General features: G+C 39.3%; 1 protein-coding gene across 4 annotated transcripts in view; it reads right to left on the bottom strand.

Moving 5' to 3' along the window:
• rxraa (retinoid X receptor, alpha a) overlaps positions 1-18,811 on the bottom strand; it is a 91,932-nt gene that overhangs the window by 5,574 nt on the left and 67,547 nt on the right. For 3 of the 4 annotated variants that reach the window (XM_077496453.1, XM_077496450.1, XM_077496452.1), the window contains exons 4-8: positions 17,072-17,222; positions 14,489-14,668; positions 11,041-11,225; positions 4,076-4,205; positions 2,088-2,220 (exon numbers count right to left, since the gene is read on the bottom strand). In XM_077496453.1, the coding sequence (XP_077352579.1) occupies positions 2,088-2,220; positions 4,076-4,205; positions 11,041-11,225; positions 14,489-14,668; positions 17,072-17,222 (779 nt within the window). The remainder of the gene's footprint in view (positions 1-2,087; positions 2,221-4,075; positions 4,206-11,040; positions 11,226-14,488; positions 14,669-17,071; positions 17,223-18,811) is intronic. The other variant, XM_077496451.1, reaches the window with a different exon arrangement.

The raw sequence follows: 18,811 nt of genomic DNA, 5'->3' as shown, positions 1-18,811 counted from the left end.
ACAAATACTGTTTACAAATGATGATCTGCTTTGATCTCTTCTATGTTTTATTTTATTTCTCTCTAAATGAGATATTATAAAATGTTAATGCAGGGTGCCATTGCAAACTGAGTTTCGATCAAAACCGAGCATTCTTTTCTTCTTTTTGGTTCTGCTTTTGACACAACTGATCATAATATTTTATTGAAACAGCTTGAGACATGGGTGGGTGGGTCTATTTGGCACGACTTGATTGGTTTCACTTGTACCTGTTAGAATTTATTTATTTTTTGTCAGCTTAGGTAACTTTGTGTAACAAACGTTTGATATTGAATATGGTGTTCCGCACGGCAGCATTCTTGGTCATGTTCTTTTTTTCTTTGTATACTTCCTTTAGGCAACAAAAATAGTCAACATAACAATAATTTAGCATCGCAAATATATTGATTCTTTACAGGTACCATTGTATTTAAAAAAAAAAACCTATACATATATATATATATATATATATATATATATATATATATATATATATATATATATATATATATATATATATATATATATATATATATATATAATATTTTAATGTGTATTGTATTGGAATGGAATTTGATTGTATTTGTTTTATATCATGTCTTTTAACGTGCTTGTTTGTTAAGCATTTTGGGTTGCATGTCAATATGAAAAGTGATATACAAATAGCATTCTTAATAATAATAATAATAATAATAATAATAATAATAATAAATATTATTTGTGTATATGTGTCCTTCGATTGGCTGGCAACCAGTCCAGGGTGTCCCCCACCTACTGCCCAAAGCCAGCTGAGATAGGCTCCAGCACCCCCTGCGACCCTTGTGAGGAATAAGCGGTCAAGAAAATGGATGGATGGATTTGTGTATGTTTATCACAGCTTTTGTATTGGATCTTATTCGACTGTGCTGGGTTACCTAATGTCATGACGGAAATGAAAGCAGTGTGTCGCCACATTTAAGAAACGGCAAGATGCAAATACTTTTCAGCATAAATCATCGAAAAACACTGCTGCTCAACAGATGCTGCAGCCGCCTGTGAGATATTAGCCTGTGACAGTTTGTTGACCTGAAACATCAACAGCAGTCACCAGGGGGGGTTCCTTCACTGGTCGTGGCTTTTTTTTCTTCTTTTTTTTGTTCTCTTTTTTTCTCATGCCCTTCACTGTTTGGCATAATTAATTATTCTAATACGCTGTGAACTCGAAATAGTTTTGATTGTTTAGTGCTTTAGGTTAATATGTTGTGAGATAAGCTACATTAAAGTAATGTAAACAAAGCAAATAATAAAAAAAACGTGACAATAACATGACAGTGGAGCCTCTAATGTAAAATATAAAAGCCATAAAACACTATCCTAAATTCATAGATGATTGGCAAGATAATAAAAGAAAAGTGAGTACTTTTACATATATACCAAAAGCATTTTCATATTAATTTTCTTCTTTAATTAGACCTGGGCAATATGTGGCCGTTTTTTTTTGTTTTTTTTTTATTTCAATTTCAGTAATTTAATATGTTCTTCCACGCTTACAGAAAGAGCAAATCACAATCTCATTATTCAAAACAAATATAGTTCCCCCTCCTCCCCCTTCCACGATTTGCTTTATGAAATTCTTCTTCAAAGCATAAGCTTAGTGTAGAAGTACATTATTTTTTACAAATGTTTTTTTCTTTGCATATAAAGACATGACAAACACTGCAATGATGACTATAAAATTCAATGTGTATTATTTGCATGTTCAATTTTCATATTTTTTTTTTAAATTAGCTTTTTTTTTTTTATTCTTGTTTAAAATGTGCATGGTGTGTTTTCTTAAGTTTGTCTTTCTCTCCTTCTCTGCACTTAAGGGATCAAGACAAAATACTACAAACACATATGCCCTGATTCATGTTCACTATCCTTAAGAAAAAAAAAAAAGTACCAGCGTAGTGAGTACCAGAGTAGTGCACAGATCTGTTCCACTGTTATATTACTTAAATTATATATATTTTTGGTAATGCTTAAAAACATTCAACATCATGATGCACGATAAACAGGCAGATGAAACACACTTCAAAACCACCACACACCTGTCAAAGATGGCTCCCACTCCAGCACTGTGGGCGCTGTTGCGGTGTACGTGCAGCCCGGTGGCCAGCAGAATCCCGTCCTTAACGGCTATCGAACGGTGCGAAAATGACGCAATGAGGAGTTCGTTCCAACCTGTAGCAAGAAATGGTGAGAGGGATTGAGGAAAAGTGCAAAGTAGAGGGAGAAAACAAGCAAATCCCGGTACAAAAGTTCACAGTGCTTTCAGGCTAAATGAAAGTGACAACAAAGGGCGGGTGTTGGTGGGGGGGGAACTGCAATGATTCAATTAAGCTGCGTGGTGAAAGCGCTCAGGGTTCTCAAGCACCGGCATCGGGTTATTACTAAGACATTGGATTCATACTTTCTGAAGAGACAGGCGTGTAAAAGGGATGAACTGTGGCTGCCAACACGATAAAGACAACAGGCTTGATGTGCCAAAGCAGGGGCTTGACACCAGCAGCACCAAAGACACAAGACGCTGATCTTTGAGTGACAGGGCTCCTTTAACAGTTCTGCCTGGCAACACTCGCCTCTTCTCCCCAGAGTTGAGTTCGGTACGAGAGGAGCCGGGTTTCTTTTATCTGTGATACAGCAGAACTAAAGCGGTTATTTATAGAAAACCTGAGAGCTGAGAGGAGACGAGCTCTCTGGAATAATGTCTCGCTCGCTCTCTCTCTGCTTGGCTGAAGTCTCTCCATCACTTGTGTGTGCACAGCATAAAGACTGATGGGAGGATGCGTTTTGATTTCGGGGGTGTGTAATAGCATTTCTTTTCCTCAAGGTGGATTAGGAATATAATGGTGTAATTTGGAGCGACAGGCAGCCAACAGGGGCAATGTGTTGGGAGACCCTGAAAGACCCTCCTGCGTGTGATGTTGGTGAAAGGAGAAGAAGTGACAGACAAGTCACGCCGTTTTAAATCCCGACTTGTATGATCATGAGCGTCTCCACAAATATCAGAAAGAGACAATTCTCTTTGACACTTGTTCTAGTCACAGGACACTGGGAGCAACACGTGGCTGTGATCAGTGTGAGAATGGAGAGTACTATATATATATATATATATATATATATATATATATATATATATATATATATATATATATATATATATATATATATATATATATATATATATATATATATATGTATAATACAGATGTGTGTAATTTTATTCTCTTTTAAAGTATTTTCAAAATAGAGATAGACCAAAATTGATTTTTCAGGGCCCATAACCTATATTTGGAGTCGATATTCATTTTCATATTGGCGTCAAGAGCAAATTCTGACAAAAGTATGACAAAAGTAGTGGGACACCAGGCCATGAAAATGACTGGTTCTTGGAATACTTTCAAACAGATATAGGGTATATCAGTACAAATTTTCCATGCATTCAGAAGTACATTTGTGAGGCTGGAGCAGGGGCTGGCAGTGATGTAAAACGTTTGGAGTTGAGGGCTGTGGTCTGTGGGACCGTTAAGATTTCCCCACCAAACGCATCCAGATGTAGCCTTTAAAACATGGCAGATGAAACTAAATGTGGCACGAAGTCATCCAATCAGATATAATCACCACTCAAAAACTTGAAAACTTGCATCCAAAGTTTCTAAACTTTAGACAACATTACCCCACATATAGGGTGTTTTTTTTTTTTTTTTTTTTTGGTTGGGTACATTAAATAAGACTGTGGTTTCCATGATCGAAACAAACATTGTTCTTATGAATCTAGTACTTCTCGAGACTTCCTGGGGAAGGTTTCTGTGGTCAAAATGAATCATATACTGATGATTCAACCTGAACTGTCATTGATGAAAAATATGGGTCGTAAGACTTCATCCATTAACTATGTATGAATTATAGACATATTATATTATATTATATTATATTATATTATATTATATTATATTATATTATATATTATATTATATTATATTCTTCATTTCAAGTCTAACAGTAATAATTTTGATTGTGCTGATTTTTAACAGACCTGCTCGTAGAAGGATGACCTGGTCGTCCAGCGGCAGTTCAGAGAAGTGGGGAATCCGCTTGGCCCACTCGACCAACGTAAAGAGCTGTTTGTCTGCGGCTTGACAGATATTTGTCACCGGGTCGTTGGGCTGCAAGGAAGGAAAGGCAGAAGACTCTGAGTTAGTTATTTTTTTTATTTAAAATATTGTTTTGATTAATGAACATTTAAATTCTGGTGCATTATGCATGACATAAACATACAAAATAACACTGGGAATTAACTTTGCTTTAAAATATAGGGGCAGCTGGTGGTCCAATACATTTGTTGAGCACTATTTCTATATGAACACTTCAGGAAATACTTTCACTCAGTAGACTTCTTTTTCGTGGCTCTTTCAGCAGACACAAAGCAGCTGTTTGGATCACGAGACCCAAGCTGACATTTCACAACAGCTTTAATGTGACTTCATCTCCAGATTGGTCATGGCTCCACCGTTTCTATACATCCTTTACATATTGTTAATGTCACACCATTTTAGTGGTAGAAAAACCGATATAGACAGAAGATAAAACCAGGCAGTTCTTGGAAGTGGGGCGGAAAAAGGTCACACTGCTTGTTCATTTAGCTGGCAAAATAGGAACACTGGCTAGTTTATATGTGGAAAAATAAAGTGTACATGAATCAAGCAGGAAAAGTCATTTATTGATTTTACTTCATTAGAGCCACTCAAGCTATGAGGGCAGATGAACATAAAAGCTTGCATGGAGAAAGGATCACACAGATGAAGGCAGCTATTATTTTTCAAGTACGCTATGTAAGACACTGAACAGGCTTTTATAAATCCTTTCTTCACTGTGGGAGTGCAATGACGAAATGTCATTCATGAAAAAACATGGAGAATGAATAATCTGCTGTGCGGGTATCGGTCTGAAAAAAATGGTATCTAACATCACTAATAAAAACAATACAATTTACTGATTAATATAACGATAAGATCAGTCATGCTTAAACATGAACATAACTAAAGTTAGCACGTTGGCGTGACCCTCAACAACCGTTTCAGTTTCTTACATAGGGAAATTTATTGACCGCCGCTGCCCTTTTGGAACAAACATTTTGGGACATGAAGTCATAAAATGTGGGGAATAAAATGTGGAAAATAAAGTTCTGTTCAGAACTTACTGGATCGTGACTGCTTTTATGATTTCGCCTTTATACAGCAGCACAGTGGATTTAAAAACATGCGGTTTTGATTTGAGAAGTTTCAAAAATGTGTTCTACAATTAATTAGGTCCTTTTACTCCCTCCATTTCCGGGATATTTTGAATAGTAAAAGTTTAACACTTGGCTAGCGTACAGTGGCTAGCTGAATTTTTAAGCTTACTGGAGTTCATTTAACTTCGCAACATTCTCTATTAAAACTGTAAGTCCAAAAATGTCTTGTGAAGGTGAAGAATTATGATTCAGCGGAAACTATGGGACCTAATAACAATTATGCCTATATGATTTACAGAGGTGAGAGGGTCAATTAATTTCACTCATCAGTTGTCAACATTTGGGACACCCTAACATTATCGTCAATCCATCAGTATTTCAAGCTGAACCAAACTAATTGTTAATCGGTCATTCGGCCATGGGGCATCTCTCAACATTTCTGCCATTTGTCATTCATCAGCAAAATGGGCATTCCGTCATTATTTCCGTCATTCAGCATTTAAGTGGGCATTCCATCATTGACGGAATGCTAGTAATGACCCAGTTATTGAAGATAAGGTACATTGACGGATGAAAACCCACTTCAGGCAATGCTTAGTCCATCAATTTTCAAAGTTTATGGTAATCGTTAATCAGCAACAAAATGGGCGCCCGTCAGTGATGGATTGACTCTTGATCAATATCAAGTCTATATTATCTAAACGCATCTGAAGTTTGAAAACCAAGACCTGGAGCGCATGTCGGAAAATGTCCTAACCTAACGCTTTGTTCTTTGACCCACAGGGAGCGTATTATACAGTGCTGATATTGTAATGCAACACAGGCCCGGCTAACTAAAATGTAAATCCACTCCAATCCCAAACTCCTGTGCCAATCTCTAATGAGTAATCTGCTGCCATCCTAGGAATACAAACACTTGATATGAACCTCTGTAAACAAAGACTGAACACACGCTTTTGTGTATAATTTAAATGAGGTAAGTATGCTTAGATTCGAAGTATCCCCGTGTGAACTCGCGTACGAACATAATCGGCAGAACCTCCCCAGTTTCTTTCTCCAAAGCCTGTTGATCGATTCTAAAAGCTTGGAGGATCCAAACTATCAACTGCACCTCTCAAGAGGAGATTAGTTCAGGATGAAGGAGAAAGCGTCCCTCCACTCACGTCCTCCTTTTGTAACACGCAGACCAGAGACATCTCCGTCTGTCCTCCATATTCCCTCCCTTCGGTGTGAAACTCACACTGACTGCTCAGTATCACAGAGATGCGGTGGAAACAAGGGAAAAAAAGAGTTAGCGCAGACACAAAGACGACACTCTTGGAAAATGAAAGTAGTGTCGTATTCTTCAGCGGGAGAGTGAATACTGGCAACTCATGAATATTGCAGCATGTGATCTCCTTGGGAGATGTGGACGGTGTAGTTGGCCATGACGGATATCGTGAGACGTTCTTCCTCTCAAAAGCACATCAGCTAATTCATTGCAAAAGGGAAGACCCAGTCGAAACAAAAAGCAACCACAATGCGTCTTAGCAGCGCAACACAGTTGAACTTCACCTCTTACACAAGTCCCGGAGTTGTCGTGAAATACGGCAAGCCTCATGAATGTTGCATGACTATCTTAGCAGTGTTTACACTGACCCGGTTTCTTTGCCTCTGTTTGTGGAGATGACAGGGGAGTTTTCCTGCAGCAATCTGCAGGCATCACATTACTGTAGTCACTGTTCAAATCTCCAGGCAGCATTTAGAATGTTATCTGGTCACAATGGAGCGGCCCATTGAAAGATGAGAGAGGGAAACCTCCAAGAAGTCTCAATTTCACTACAATGAATATGTTTACATACAGTCAACATTCGGGTTAAGGTCAGACTTGTCTACTTTTTTAAATCCTGTCTGGGCGCCCAGGGGCGTTTTATAAATTAATGAAAACATCCACCTTTTATTGTTTTATGGCACTAGTTAGCATGTGATTAATTTGACTGATGCTTTGTGTAACAAATGGGAGGCCGACTTCAACATCTTGCTACCACAAATGGTAGACCGCTCACAAGACAATTGCGAACGGTGTATGAAGAAATAAAAGAAGCAGGTTTTGTGAGTGCATGTTATTATTATTATGTATTTTTTTTTTAAAAGTATTTTATAATCTTTGAAAGAAAAAAAATAGGTCAGCTTCTTACGTAAAACCTCACTTCCTGAGTGGTCAAATACGGTGCTGACATGGGTCGGTGACCTTTAAATTTAAGCTCACTGGTAGCGCTCTGTGTTCGCAAACAGGAGTCGTATGTCATTATTTATTCATCTGTCAAGATTAAAAAAAAAAAAAGTTATGTTTTTTGTTTTATTTTCTACCCACACACAGAAGGCATACATTAAAATACTTATAATGATGGCATCTTAGTAAAGCCGAGCCAAGTATCCTCTTTTTTTGTAAATCAAAATATAGTAGTCCTAGTAGTTACTCAAGCTCATTTCGCAAGTGGCAACATAAGATGGACGCTGCGCATGCAAGTACCGGTAGTTCAGACCAAGATTCCTTGCGAATAAAGCATGCACAGAACCAAACCAAAGTTCCGGTCAAAGAAGCTACCCCCATATGCGTTTGATCAACTATTTGGGGTCGAACATGAGTCTTATTCAGGTTTTAAAAATTTGGGTTTTGAATTAGACTGCATGCAAACGTATTGTTGCAAGTTATACTGTCATATGTACATTTTTATAACGAGAAAAAACAAACGTTTAATGCAACTAGCATGGCTGTTCATCCGACCAAGTTAGAAAAAAAAAAAATACCAGGCCTGCACGTTCTCCTGTTAAAATTTCATCGCCTGAGGAAAAAGATTTTCCTTTCAATTTTTCATTATTGTACTTGAACCAGCCAATAAGAGCGTGATAACTAGGAGAAAATTGGATGCTCACACATCAGCATGGAAATGAATTACTCAAGTGTCCCACTTTTTTTTGGGGGGAAACTCATACGTCAGGAGTAGGGATGAATCATCAGTTAATTATCATTTCAATAACACACTTCCTGACTATATTTCTATGATAGGCGACTAAAGCCTGACAGAAATATGAGCACAGGCATTTGAGAACATCTATCAAGAAGAAAAAACAAAACAAAACACCTGCAGGATTAGCTAACTAAAGCCTCCCCTCCATCTTAAGAAGAGGCCTCTCCTTATCTGACTGGACACACATTACTAACGCATGTTTAACTTCTGTTCTAGGTCACCATGAGATAAACACACTTTATTCAGCTTGGCCAGACCCCAGCCATTAGACGGTGGTGGTGGCCCATTCATGGTTGTGCACTCATGGCTCGGGCCCTGTGATTAATTACAGCACGGGGCAGTGCTTCTCAATGGAGACCTTGCGGGGGGGAAGGAGGGGGTCGAGAGGCAGGGAATGCGACTTGAGAGAAGAGGAGTCCTTGTGGTCAAGACAGCCTGCAAGGCAGTTATTTTGCTAACATCCCAGGTCACAGTTTGGTTAAGTGGACTGTTATCCAAAATTATTATCCCAGAGGTATCTAAGCATGCATTTTTAAGTACAGCACAGCCTCAAAGGGTTTTTCTTTGTCTTTCGAGAGAAAGCAATATACAAGACACATTCTTTGAATTAATCACGCTACGATAAAATACAGTGGAAACTCAAAATTTACAGGGCCCTGAGGCCTTACTATTAAGAATTCAACCCGATTGGCACACTTTCTTTCTGCCATCCCATCAAGATGTATTCTATTGGAAGGAACAGCCTCACCAAGGTATTTAAAGAAGGAAAACAATGTTGAAGTGACAAGAATGGGACTCATATTCCAATTTCCAAGCCTTATGGGGGTTTGGAAATTGGAAATCTGTTAAAAAGCCGAGACTGTATTCCATTCGTGCAGTTCGAGCACGCTTTGGTGGGTCGATTATTCGTGCACTTTAATTTGAATTAGGCATGTTTTGGCCACCTACGTTTAAAGCCTGTTTATGGCCAGACGAAGAGGAACGTAACGTTTCAGTTCCTCCACAAATGGACTTCATTCACAATGTGTGCATGCATTAACAAGTGTCAGGATCTGCATTGCTGATGTAGTGGAGAAGCCAATATGCTCAAAATAGGTAATTTACATAAACATAAACAAAAAAAAGGTGCTCAAGAATCCCAAATGCATAAAACAACACAACAAAGTCTAAGAACAAAAGTGAAAGTGAAGGCAGCAAACAACAAATAGACATGGATGTGACATAGACAATGACAATGAGCCGACTGAATTTTGGATGGAATTGAAAAAAAAAAAAAAGCCTTTCTAATAATGTATCAAGATTTCTTAAAAATATTGTGAATATACTGAATGGCACATGATGTGTTCAGGTCAGCCAAAACATGAGTTGTATTTCCTTCATGCGTCATAAAAAGATAACCGTGTAGTTTCACAAATCATGTTACCAGAGGCACACCGTACAGTAAATTCTTACTGGTTTTCGTTCATTTTATATTGTTTACCGCTGCAGTGCCGTTCGACTGAGTACTCAACCTGACATACATACATGTTCCTCCGTTGTTGTGTGACGGCAAAACAACAATGAGCCACAGGAATCCTATGTACCTCCACTGTTGGTGGAAAAAGTCCCAAACACACTAAGTGAATGAGTGAGTCAGAGTGTCTGAGCTGACACCTTAATGTCAACGCTCATCTCCCACATGTCTATCTGGCCTCCTAAAATAGCTCCATTTACTCACATAACAGCCTTCACATCTCCACTTTCACTTCACAGGACATTTCCCTCCCCTGAAGCAGATGAATCCCAGAAGAAGCCCTCTCCGCTCTCGCTCTCTCCCCCCCCCTACCTTCGTCTTCAGCCTCACCTTCCCACCCTCCTTCACTCCCGCCCTCCTTAGGCTGCTGCACAGCTCCCATGTTTCTCATGCTCCGGCAGAATTCCTGAGAAAGCGGAGACTATGTGGGGATGCTTTCAAGAACAGTCTGCCTGTTGTATTATTCATCACTTTCCGTCTCCACTGTGTCAAAGACAGCCCACATGGCCAGCTGTTGCAGAGGGGATAACGGGGGGAGACTGGCAACGAGGGGAGCTCGTACAAGGTGAGCAAGGAGAATGCTCGTGATCACAAGCAGTCCTGGTCAAAGGGACTCTAAAGAGGAGCTACTCCCGACCAGAAAACATTTCAAATTTGTGCGGCTAGTGCTACTCTGACCATAAGACATTTCAAATCTACTGAGTGATTCTCAATAATAACATCATCAAAACATTCTCTGTTTTAAGCCAATACGATGTGAAAGAACAATGGAAGTACAGACCTGGCAGTACACAGTAATTGGAAGGAACTCCAATTCCCTAATGTGAATTCCAAAAATAGTGCTCTGGTACATTTATAGAGAAATGTCAGTGTACAAAAACTCATACTGCATGATTGTAACTGACAGGCTACATGACTCCCCAAACATATTTTATGTTTTTACGCAATGGTGTCTTGTTGCAAAATATAATACATTTTACCATAATAATGCTCAGCCTCTTTCTATATAATAATAGCCACAGCGGTAGAAGCACCAAACAAAGCAAAGAAGAAAAGAAAATGTATGTTTAAAAAGCCCCCCAAAAACTGTATACATAAACATAAACATCAACTAAAAGCTCCACCAAACAGTTACAAATGAGTTCACAGTGAACATTGGTATGGTTTCATAGTATGCGATATGGAGAATAGTGATGATTTGTTATGCATACCACCACAATTAAAACAAACAAAAGCAAACTCACTGAATTGGAAGGAACCCCGAGGTTGGTGTCGATGTAGGTTTCGGTTTTGGGTTCAACTGCCTGCTCGGCTTCCAGGATCTTCTCCACGGGCATGTCCTCATTGGCGCAGCTGGTCGACTCCACCTCATTCTCATTCTTTTCCTTGGCTCGCTGGCGCTCCTCCTGAACGGCTGCATGTAATAACACTGGTTCCGGTCACTACTGCTGTTTATTATTGAAGATGTACATATATAAGATATTCATTTAGAAGGTATCCACCAAATCCCGAATTAATTTCAATGGGTTACTAATGGGGTATATGCCACGGAAGAGACAGGATGTGATTTTGCACATCAGTTTGATTCTGGTCCGGGTTGCGAACGCGCAACCGAGGGGCACAAAGTTTTAAGCAAAAGTATTTTGACGCACCCTACACGTTGCAAACCAAACCAGAACCAAACTGATGTGCAAAAACAATCCCGCCTCTTCCGTACCATATACCCCATTGTACTTTTGCCAAAAAAACACGTCATACTTAAAAAAATATTAAACATCCAATTTGGTCATAATGGTAAATGATTGCATTTACAGTAAATAGCACTGTATCTGCACAAAGCGCTTTTACAAGCCTCATAATCACTTTTTTCTGAGTGTACCAAGATTGCGCCTGATGCGTTAATGTCACTGTGTCAACCTACGGGATGTTTTTTCTTTTTACCGGTAGTTTAAAATAACTTACTTCAACCTCAAGGATCCCTCGCTGTACACTTTTTTTTTTTTGCTTCCCGGTAGATTTCGCCAACCCTATTGTTTTGTCTCAATACTACACAGGTCCTGTCCCAGCGTCCCGTTTTTTTTTTTTTTTTTTATTTCTTTGCCATCTGCTTATTAAACCCATTAAAAGGAAATATAACTATTACATTACTTCCTATTTACTTCTAAATTCACATTTGCATTCTCATTCGCATCTAATCGGTAGCAGGCCGGCTTCTGTGTCGAAGAAATGTGGAAAAAAAAAGTAGTCCTATTGCCTATTGACGGTTTATCACGCCGGCCCAACGTCCCAGATTGCAAACTCCCTTTGTGCTAGGACTGTAACTCAATATTTAAAAATGTGCAGAGGGGGGCTGTGGGGGGGGATGCAGTATGTTTTCCGTGTTTTACAGATTTTCCTAACTTCTTGGACACAATATTACACACAGACTATATGCAAAAGGCCATGAATGTAACCAGTATCCCTGAACCCACATCGCAAGCAAACACATCCAAGTGAGTTCAGTCATCAATAATTGCTTCGATACCGTACAACACTTCAGATCTGCATTATGCACGCAGCATTGTGGGAATGCTCAAGGACTTATCTCTTTCCTCTCAAAGCAATGTGTTTTTTCATGCAATCCTCCATGACAAACATCTGCCGCCTTTTATTCACAAATCATTTCTAAACACATAAACAAAGTACAGTCTGTCACTGACGTGTGGTCGCCAAACTGTCTCAGCTTCAGTACAACACAAATCAATGAGGACTTTGTTTTGAACATCCTTTTTTTTTCTCTACATGTCGCACACACTAGCGCATAACTGTAGTGGTTCTGTCATCTGATTGGCTTGGCGATGAGACACAGGAAATGGTTTGTGTGCTCAGCAGACACCGAGACTCACTGTGGCTAAGGCAAGAAAAACCGCACCTCCACCCTTCAGTGGAGAGAGAGAGGAAAAGATGCACAAATGTGTGTGTATGTTTTTTTTTTTTTTTTAGTATAATTAAGTAGAATAAAAATACCACATAAAAAAATGGAGTAGCTATTTTAAAGTTTATTCTTGGTGGGTAAATAAAAGGCTTGACACAAAATCCCGTTGCATCATTGTGATGTCGAGCAATTTGCAGTCAATGCCCACATACACTTGGAAAAGTGACCTGACGCACATACGTAATTAACGGTGAGTTTGCAGAATGATCCGTTTTCATACGTTTCCGCGGTCACGATGAAAGGGGGAGCAGTGGCTGTTTGAGGAGGAGAAGGAAAGGGGCCCCACTTTAGAGGATCTGCCGTCTGGCGGTGGAGGTCAGCCCAAGGGTAAAATACTTGTGTTGGAGTCAGAGAGAGGTGAAGAGGGCTGAAATCATGTTAACTTTACTCTCCTCCCTCCTCCTTCTCTTCTCTCCTGACTGCAAGAGTATAAATTTATTTAATCCTGTTCCTCTTTCTGCGGATTCACTTAGCCTTTTGGGCTACTACTTGCCTTGTTTCTGCAACTACTACCCTCAGGGTGTAGTAGGCGGCTTAGGCAGCACCGTGAGCGAGGCAAGTGACGGTAAATGATAATACCCTTCAAAGAGTCCTTCACTGGTGGAGAGGAGGCAACTAAAGGTCAAGACAAACTGGCCTTGTATATAGAAAGTGTTTAGTCACACTCTCAGGTACACGCACATGCTCTTGGTTAACACCCTTCAACATCTTTAATCATTGCCTCCTGCCCATATGTGTTGCTCTCTCGGTATATGTCTGTATTTGGTAACAGTGGTCACCATAATTTCAAGAGTGATTGGTGCTTTCAATGTGCGAAACAGCTCTGAACAGCACTGCCGAGAGCGATAATACTTTTAACACTCTCACGAGGTGTTAAAATTCACACCTTCATGTCTAGGAGCACCACCCCACCCCAACTCTCCATGGTTTTATATTTACTGGAATCTTTCAGAGCAGGAGATCTAGTTTCTGATTTCAATTTCCTAATTTAGGTTATGGATACACATATGAAATGTCTGATTTTTGTCAAAAGCCCCCTAAACAATTGTTTTAAATGCAGGCCAGGACAGTAGCAGAAACACGACGCGCTGCTTGTCCTCCCGCAGGAAGTTCTTTTGAACACACTTCAACTTCACTGCAAATGTGAGGCGCTTCACGAATGAAGCAAATCACGGAATCGATTCCGATAATTGTGTATTTTATAATGGAAACACACTGTGAACCAGCTTTTCGCTCAAGCAACACATATGTGCTGTGTGGGTGAAAAGCTGATTCACACAAATATGGAAGCTGTTCCAAACAATTTCCAAACTTCTAAGAATCAGCAAGGCAATGACTGCAAAAAGCCAGAGGATGTGATACAAGGAGAGGTTCACACGCCTTCTTTTCTGTTTTCATATCTAATCAACATAACATCTCTCCCTCAGGACAGCCTATTCTCATAAACTCCGTACAGAGTTTCCATATCCAGCACAGCCGGGCTTGTTTGGGTTGCAAAAGCAGAAATCAATATTATCCCAAAAATATTGCTTGAAGCAGAACATTTTATAGTATAACCATTATGAATATAATGTGATTACTACAAAATGCTTTGATAAGTTTTTCAAGAAATAGATCCATCCATCCATCCATCCATCCATCCATCCATCCATCCATCCATCCAATGCATATTCGTTGAAGTACGTAAGTGTGACTATCCTCAACGGTATGTGCTGTACCTTCTCTCTTCATGCCCATCGCTAAACACTTTTGGTAGCGGCAGTATTGGCACCGGTTCCTCTGGCGTTTGTCAATGACGCAGTCCTTGTTGTCGCGGCACGTGTAGGTGAGGTCTTTGCGCACTGTCCTTTTGAAGAAACCTTTGCAGCCCTCACAACTGTATACACCGTAGTGTTTACCTGGGGAAGGGGAGACAGAAAGGTGTGGTTTGTCAATAAACAATTCAACCAACACCAAAATGGAACAATCTAACAATAACAAAAAGCACAGCAAATAAATAAATAAATAAAATAAAGCCAAAAAAGGAACATGTATTTACCAAGAGCTGGCAGTGGGAAAAAGACACAAGCTGAATAGCCCCCACGGATTTGTGTTGTGTTATGATAAGGGACAGAATGGTTTCTTCAGTATTCTCAACTTTCCCTCTTTGCTATTTATGGTAGATCAACCGAATAAATTCTGCAGCTCAGTCTGATTCTTTGTAAGTCCTCTTCTGGTCAGATGGAAAAGATAATAGAGAGCGCCTCAAAGCAAAGTTCAATGAAGCATGACTTGATATTAAGGATTTGATTGTTCCCTTTGGTTCCATGTGACATCAATGCTGTAGGATGGCTTTTGAAGGAATTAGATCAGTTTGGTAATGTGTCGGGATGAACAACGTTACAATGTAGTAGAACGCAGTTTTTAAAACGTAAAGGTCATCATTGTGTTGACGGCAGCGAATAAGTTCTGGATTTCAAACGTCCGCTTCTAGCAACAGAAACGTTTTAGTTTAAAATGGTTTACATTGCCTTAATTGGAAATTGATAAATATTTTTCTTCTTCTTCATGAAGTATTTTTGACTGGTGCGACTCTCCGGAGTGACTCTCGTCCGAAAAATACAGTAGAATATTTTTAAAATTCGTTGAGCCCTTGGCAGTGACATTCTAACATTTACCCTATCAAAATATTGGACTCCTTATGTGGGTTAAATGAACAAGTGGCACACCTCCAGTTATTACAGACATTTGTCAGGCCAAAATGTTTTTTAGTTACCATATTTTTGTAAACATGCTAGTGAAGGTTGGCTGGGAAAAAAAAGTTACTGGCTCGCAGGGATGGTTTAGTTGCTTTCAGAGCCTTCTTTAGTTGTACCCTTACACTCAAAAATATTTCTTGCCACTTCTCATGGTTATGAAGAGATTTCAACTTATTTCCGTGTGCTGTTTTCTCAAGAGTTGCTTCTCTTTGACTTTACTACCCTTTGGCCCAAATTTCTCAAGGCTGTTCTACCAACTACATTTATACTTCCCCCGTGGCCGATTTGCCGTGCATATTTATTTGATTAGTTTTGAGCAAAGCTCGAAGCTGGACAGTATCTCTTGTTCATCAATTATCAAACAATGGATTTGTGTCCTTTAAAAGCCAATGAAATATGAGTACTTTCTTTTCACCAGATCAGCAGCATCACATTACTGGAGCTCAACGAGGGAGCCAAGTGGACACATAACTTTTCTTGTGTGCAGCAATTTTCAGTTTAACATGGCACATTTTCATATTGTGTGTTTGTAAAAGTGATTTCAACAAATAGGATCAAAAAATAGTTTTTCTTTTTTTTTTTTATTGCAGCCTGATTTTGGGGGAGAAATAGCATGTAAGGTTCATATACTCGGTGGAATGAGTTGTACCCATCATGCTATTCTAATTTTATTATATAAAAGCACTTACTTAAAAGAGAAATAAACCAATGTATAATAGCTCACACTCTTCAATAAAGGCTTTACAAGAGGAAGCAACATAAAGGCCAAAATGTTGGAAGTATAGAATAACCCAAAATGTTTTGGTCCCTGAAAAAGGAAGACAAATAATACTTTTATCGATAAAGTGGTGCTCAATCTAACTTGAGGCTTTATTTACTCATCAAGCTCATCTACTAACCAGGCACAGCCAGGATTGTGTTTGTCCAATGTGCAAAATTGAATTTCATTTTGCATGAGGTGGGAAGGCAAACAGATTAATTACACACGCAATATGACTTATCCAATCTGAGATGAATTGCAATGGCTGAATTTGTGTTTTTAAATACCACTTCTGACAGGCAGGTGCAAACCGGCACGCAAAGCTGTACCAGCATAGCACAGGAAAAATGAGCGGCCAACCACAAAATGGAGTCATAACAAATCACCTATGACAAATGTTCTTTCAACCCTCTCCCAAAGCAGTTTTTTTCAGGTGTGCTCTCGTAAGTTTTAAATACACTGTTACATAGGATGAGTAGGCATAGGCTTTAATGCTACCTAGCTTCAAAATTATTGGAGCAATCCTGTAACCGTTTATTTGTCTTCCACTAACACTTCCAATTTCATCCAGAGCTTGAGACACTCTCCTAAATTTTCCATGGAGAAAACCATCAAAGCTACCTAAAGTCCACCCGTCTCTTTTGCATTTTCACCTCTTTCCAATATAGAGTAAGTAAATATGCACCACATCACAACATATCCACTAATTTGGGATCGTCAAACAGGCCTTTATTGTTTTTCCTGCATGTAATTTTACATGCATAATGATACACATCAAGCATGTCATCATGACAGCAACTTACCTGAGGAGCGGTCCCCACAGATGGCACAGATGTGTTTGGTGAGTGACAACACCGTGCCAGAGGGCTGAGCGGGCACTTTCATCACGCCGTTGAGGCCCAGCGGGGGCTTAATGTCCTCCGTGCTGCTGACCGAGTTCATCGGCGAGTTCAGCTGGAACATCAACATACACAAACACACACAGCAACAGGTCACAAAGCAGTCCCGCTGAAAACAAAACGGCTATCAAACACACTAAACATTAAACAGGCCTGTTCTAACGTTTAGTTGGTGGAGCACACAGTGGTAGCTTCGAGTTTGAACGTCTCACAAGTTGGAGTTCAATGGAAATGTTCATTTTTGAAATGTAACCTCCATCATATGGTACGTGAGCGCCCATGCTAACTAATTAGCTGACTACAAACGCAAATGATCTACCTAACGAGCTTAACTGAGTAACTTTTTCCAATTTTATGGATTTTTTTTGTCATTAAGTTTTTTGAAAGGACAGTGAAGTCAATCTGTCTGTTCGTTATGTTTCAGATTTTACCTTCCACAGCCAAATCTCACACGATTCCACCATTGGAATTCTGTTATTCATCCTCACAACATGCTCCATTTGCTTCAAAAGTGTTTGACACACAAATTCTGCCAGTAGATCAGAAAAAAAAATCAGCAGTATATCTGGAAGCTTAAATCTTACTTTAAATGGGCCACCACTTCTCCCTGAAATTGAGCTTTGATAAAAAGTTCTTCTGAAGGTGACCTCTCGTTGCCGTTTGCTAAAAGTGTGAAGTAAGGTTGTTGGCTAATTATTTTTAACTAGCTATGCGCTGTTTCAGGGGAGATAAATTTTCGGGGAGCATAGAAATATCCTACAACACTAAATGCACTAAATGGAACAGAATACTGCGACCCACCATGAGCAACATTCCAGACGAAAAAAAAAAACAAAACAAAAAAAAACATCAATCCTCTAACTAGGACCAAGCAACGCTATAGAGAAAGCATTATAGTATGGGAGGAAAAGCAAAAATAGTGTGCACTTGGCTTGTATTGTAATGTGTTGTAGTTGCTATCCATGTATATGTATAAATATGTGTATCTTTTTCACCAAAAAACATCTAGAGCAGGGGTGTCAAACTCATAATAGCTCAGGGGCCGCATGGAGGAAAATATATTACCAAGTGGGCCACATCGGTAAAATAACGGTATATAACTTAAAAACGATTACCGTCATTTATACGCAGATTTTCGTGGACCAGCCCAGACGTGTTAAATCAACCTCTTTTGCATATATATTGTTCCCAGAATGCATTGCGCGGCGCAGTTAATGATGTTCTAAGAACGCTAATCCTTGTCATATCCGTTTGTGTTAACAGTAATTGAATTTGTGTCGTATTTCATAAATTATGTCGGTCTATGATTTAAAATAATAATAATAATGAAACAAACCATAACTTTAATAAGTTGTGTGTAAAATAATGACATCCAGGACGATTCCCCCATACATTCCCCCGCTCATCTGAGGACTGCTTGTGGAACTACAAATTGTATATATTATGATTGTGGCTGGCTGATTAATTAGTCAATTTTTTCATTTTTTTTTTTAACTTTACAATATCATCTCGTGGGTCGGATTAAACCCCTTTGTGGGCCTGATCCGGCCCGCGGGCCTTATGTTTGACACCCTTGATCTAGAGGGAACAGGTCAAATGTGTGCGTGTAATATTCCGGTGCTTATGGCATGTACATAAAGTTGT

Source organism: Festucalex cinctus, chromosome 15, assembly GCF_051991245.1.
Source record: "Festucalex cinctus isolate MCC-2025b chromosome 15, RoL_Fcin_1.0, whole genome shotgun sequence".
Taxonomy (NCBI): Eukaryota; Metazoa; Chordata; class Actinopteri; order Syngnathiformes; family Syngnathidae; genus Festucalex; species Festucalex cinctus.
Note: the sequence above shows the minus strand (reverse complement) of the source record. Positions and strands in the feature narration are given on the sequence as shown.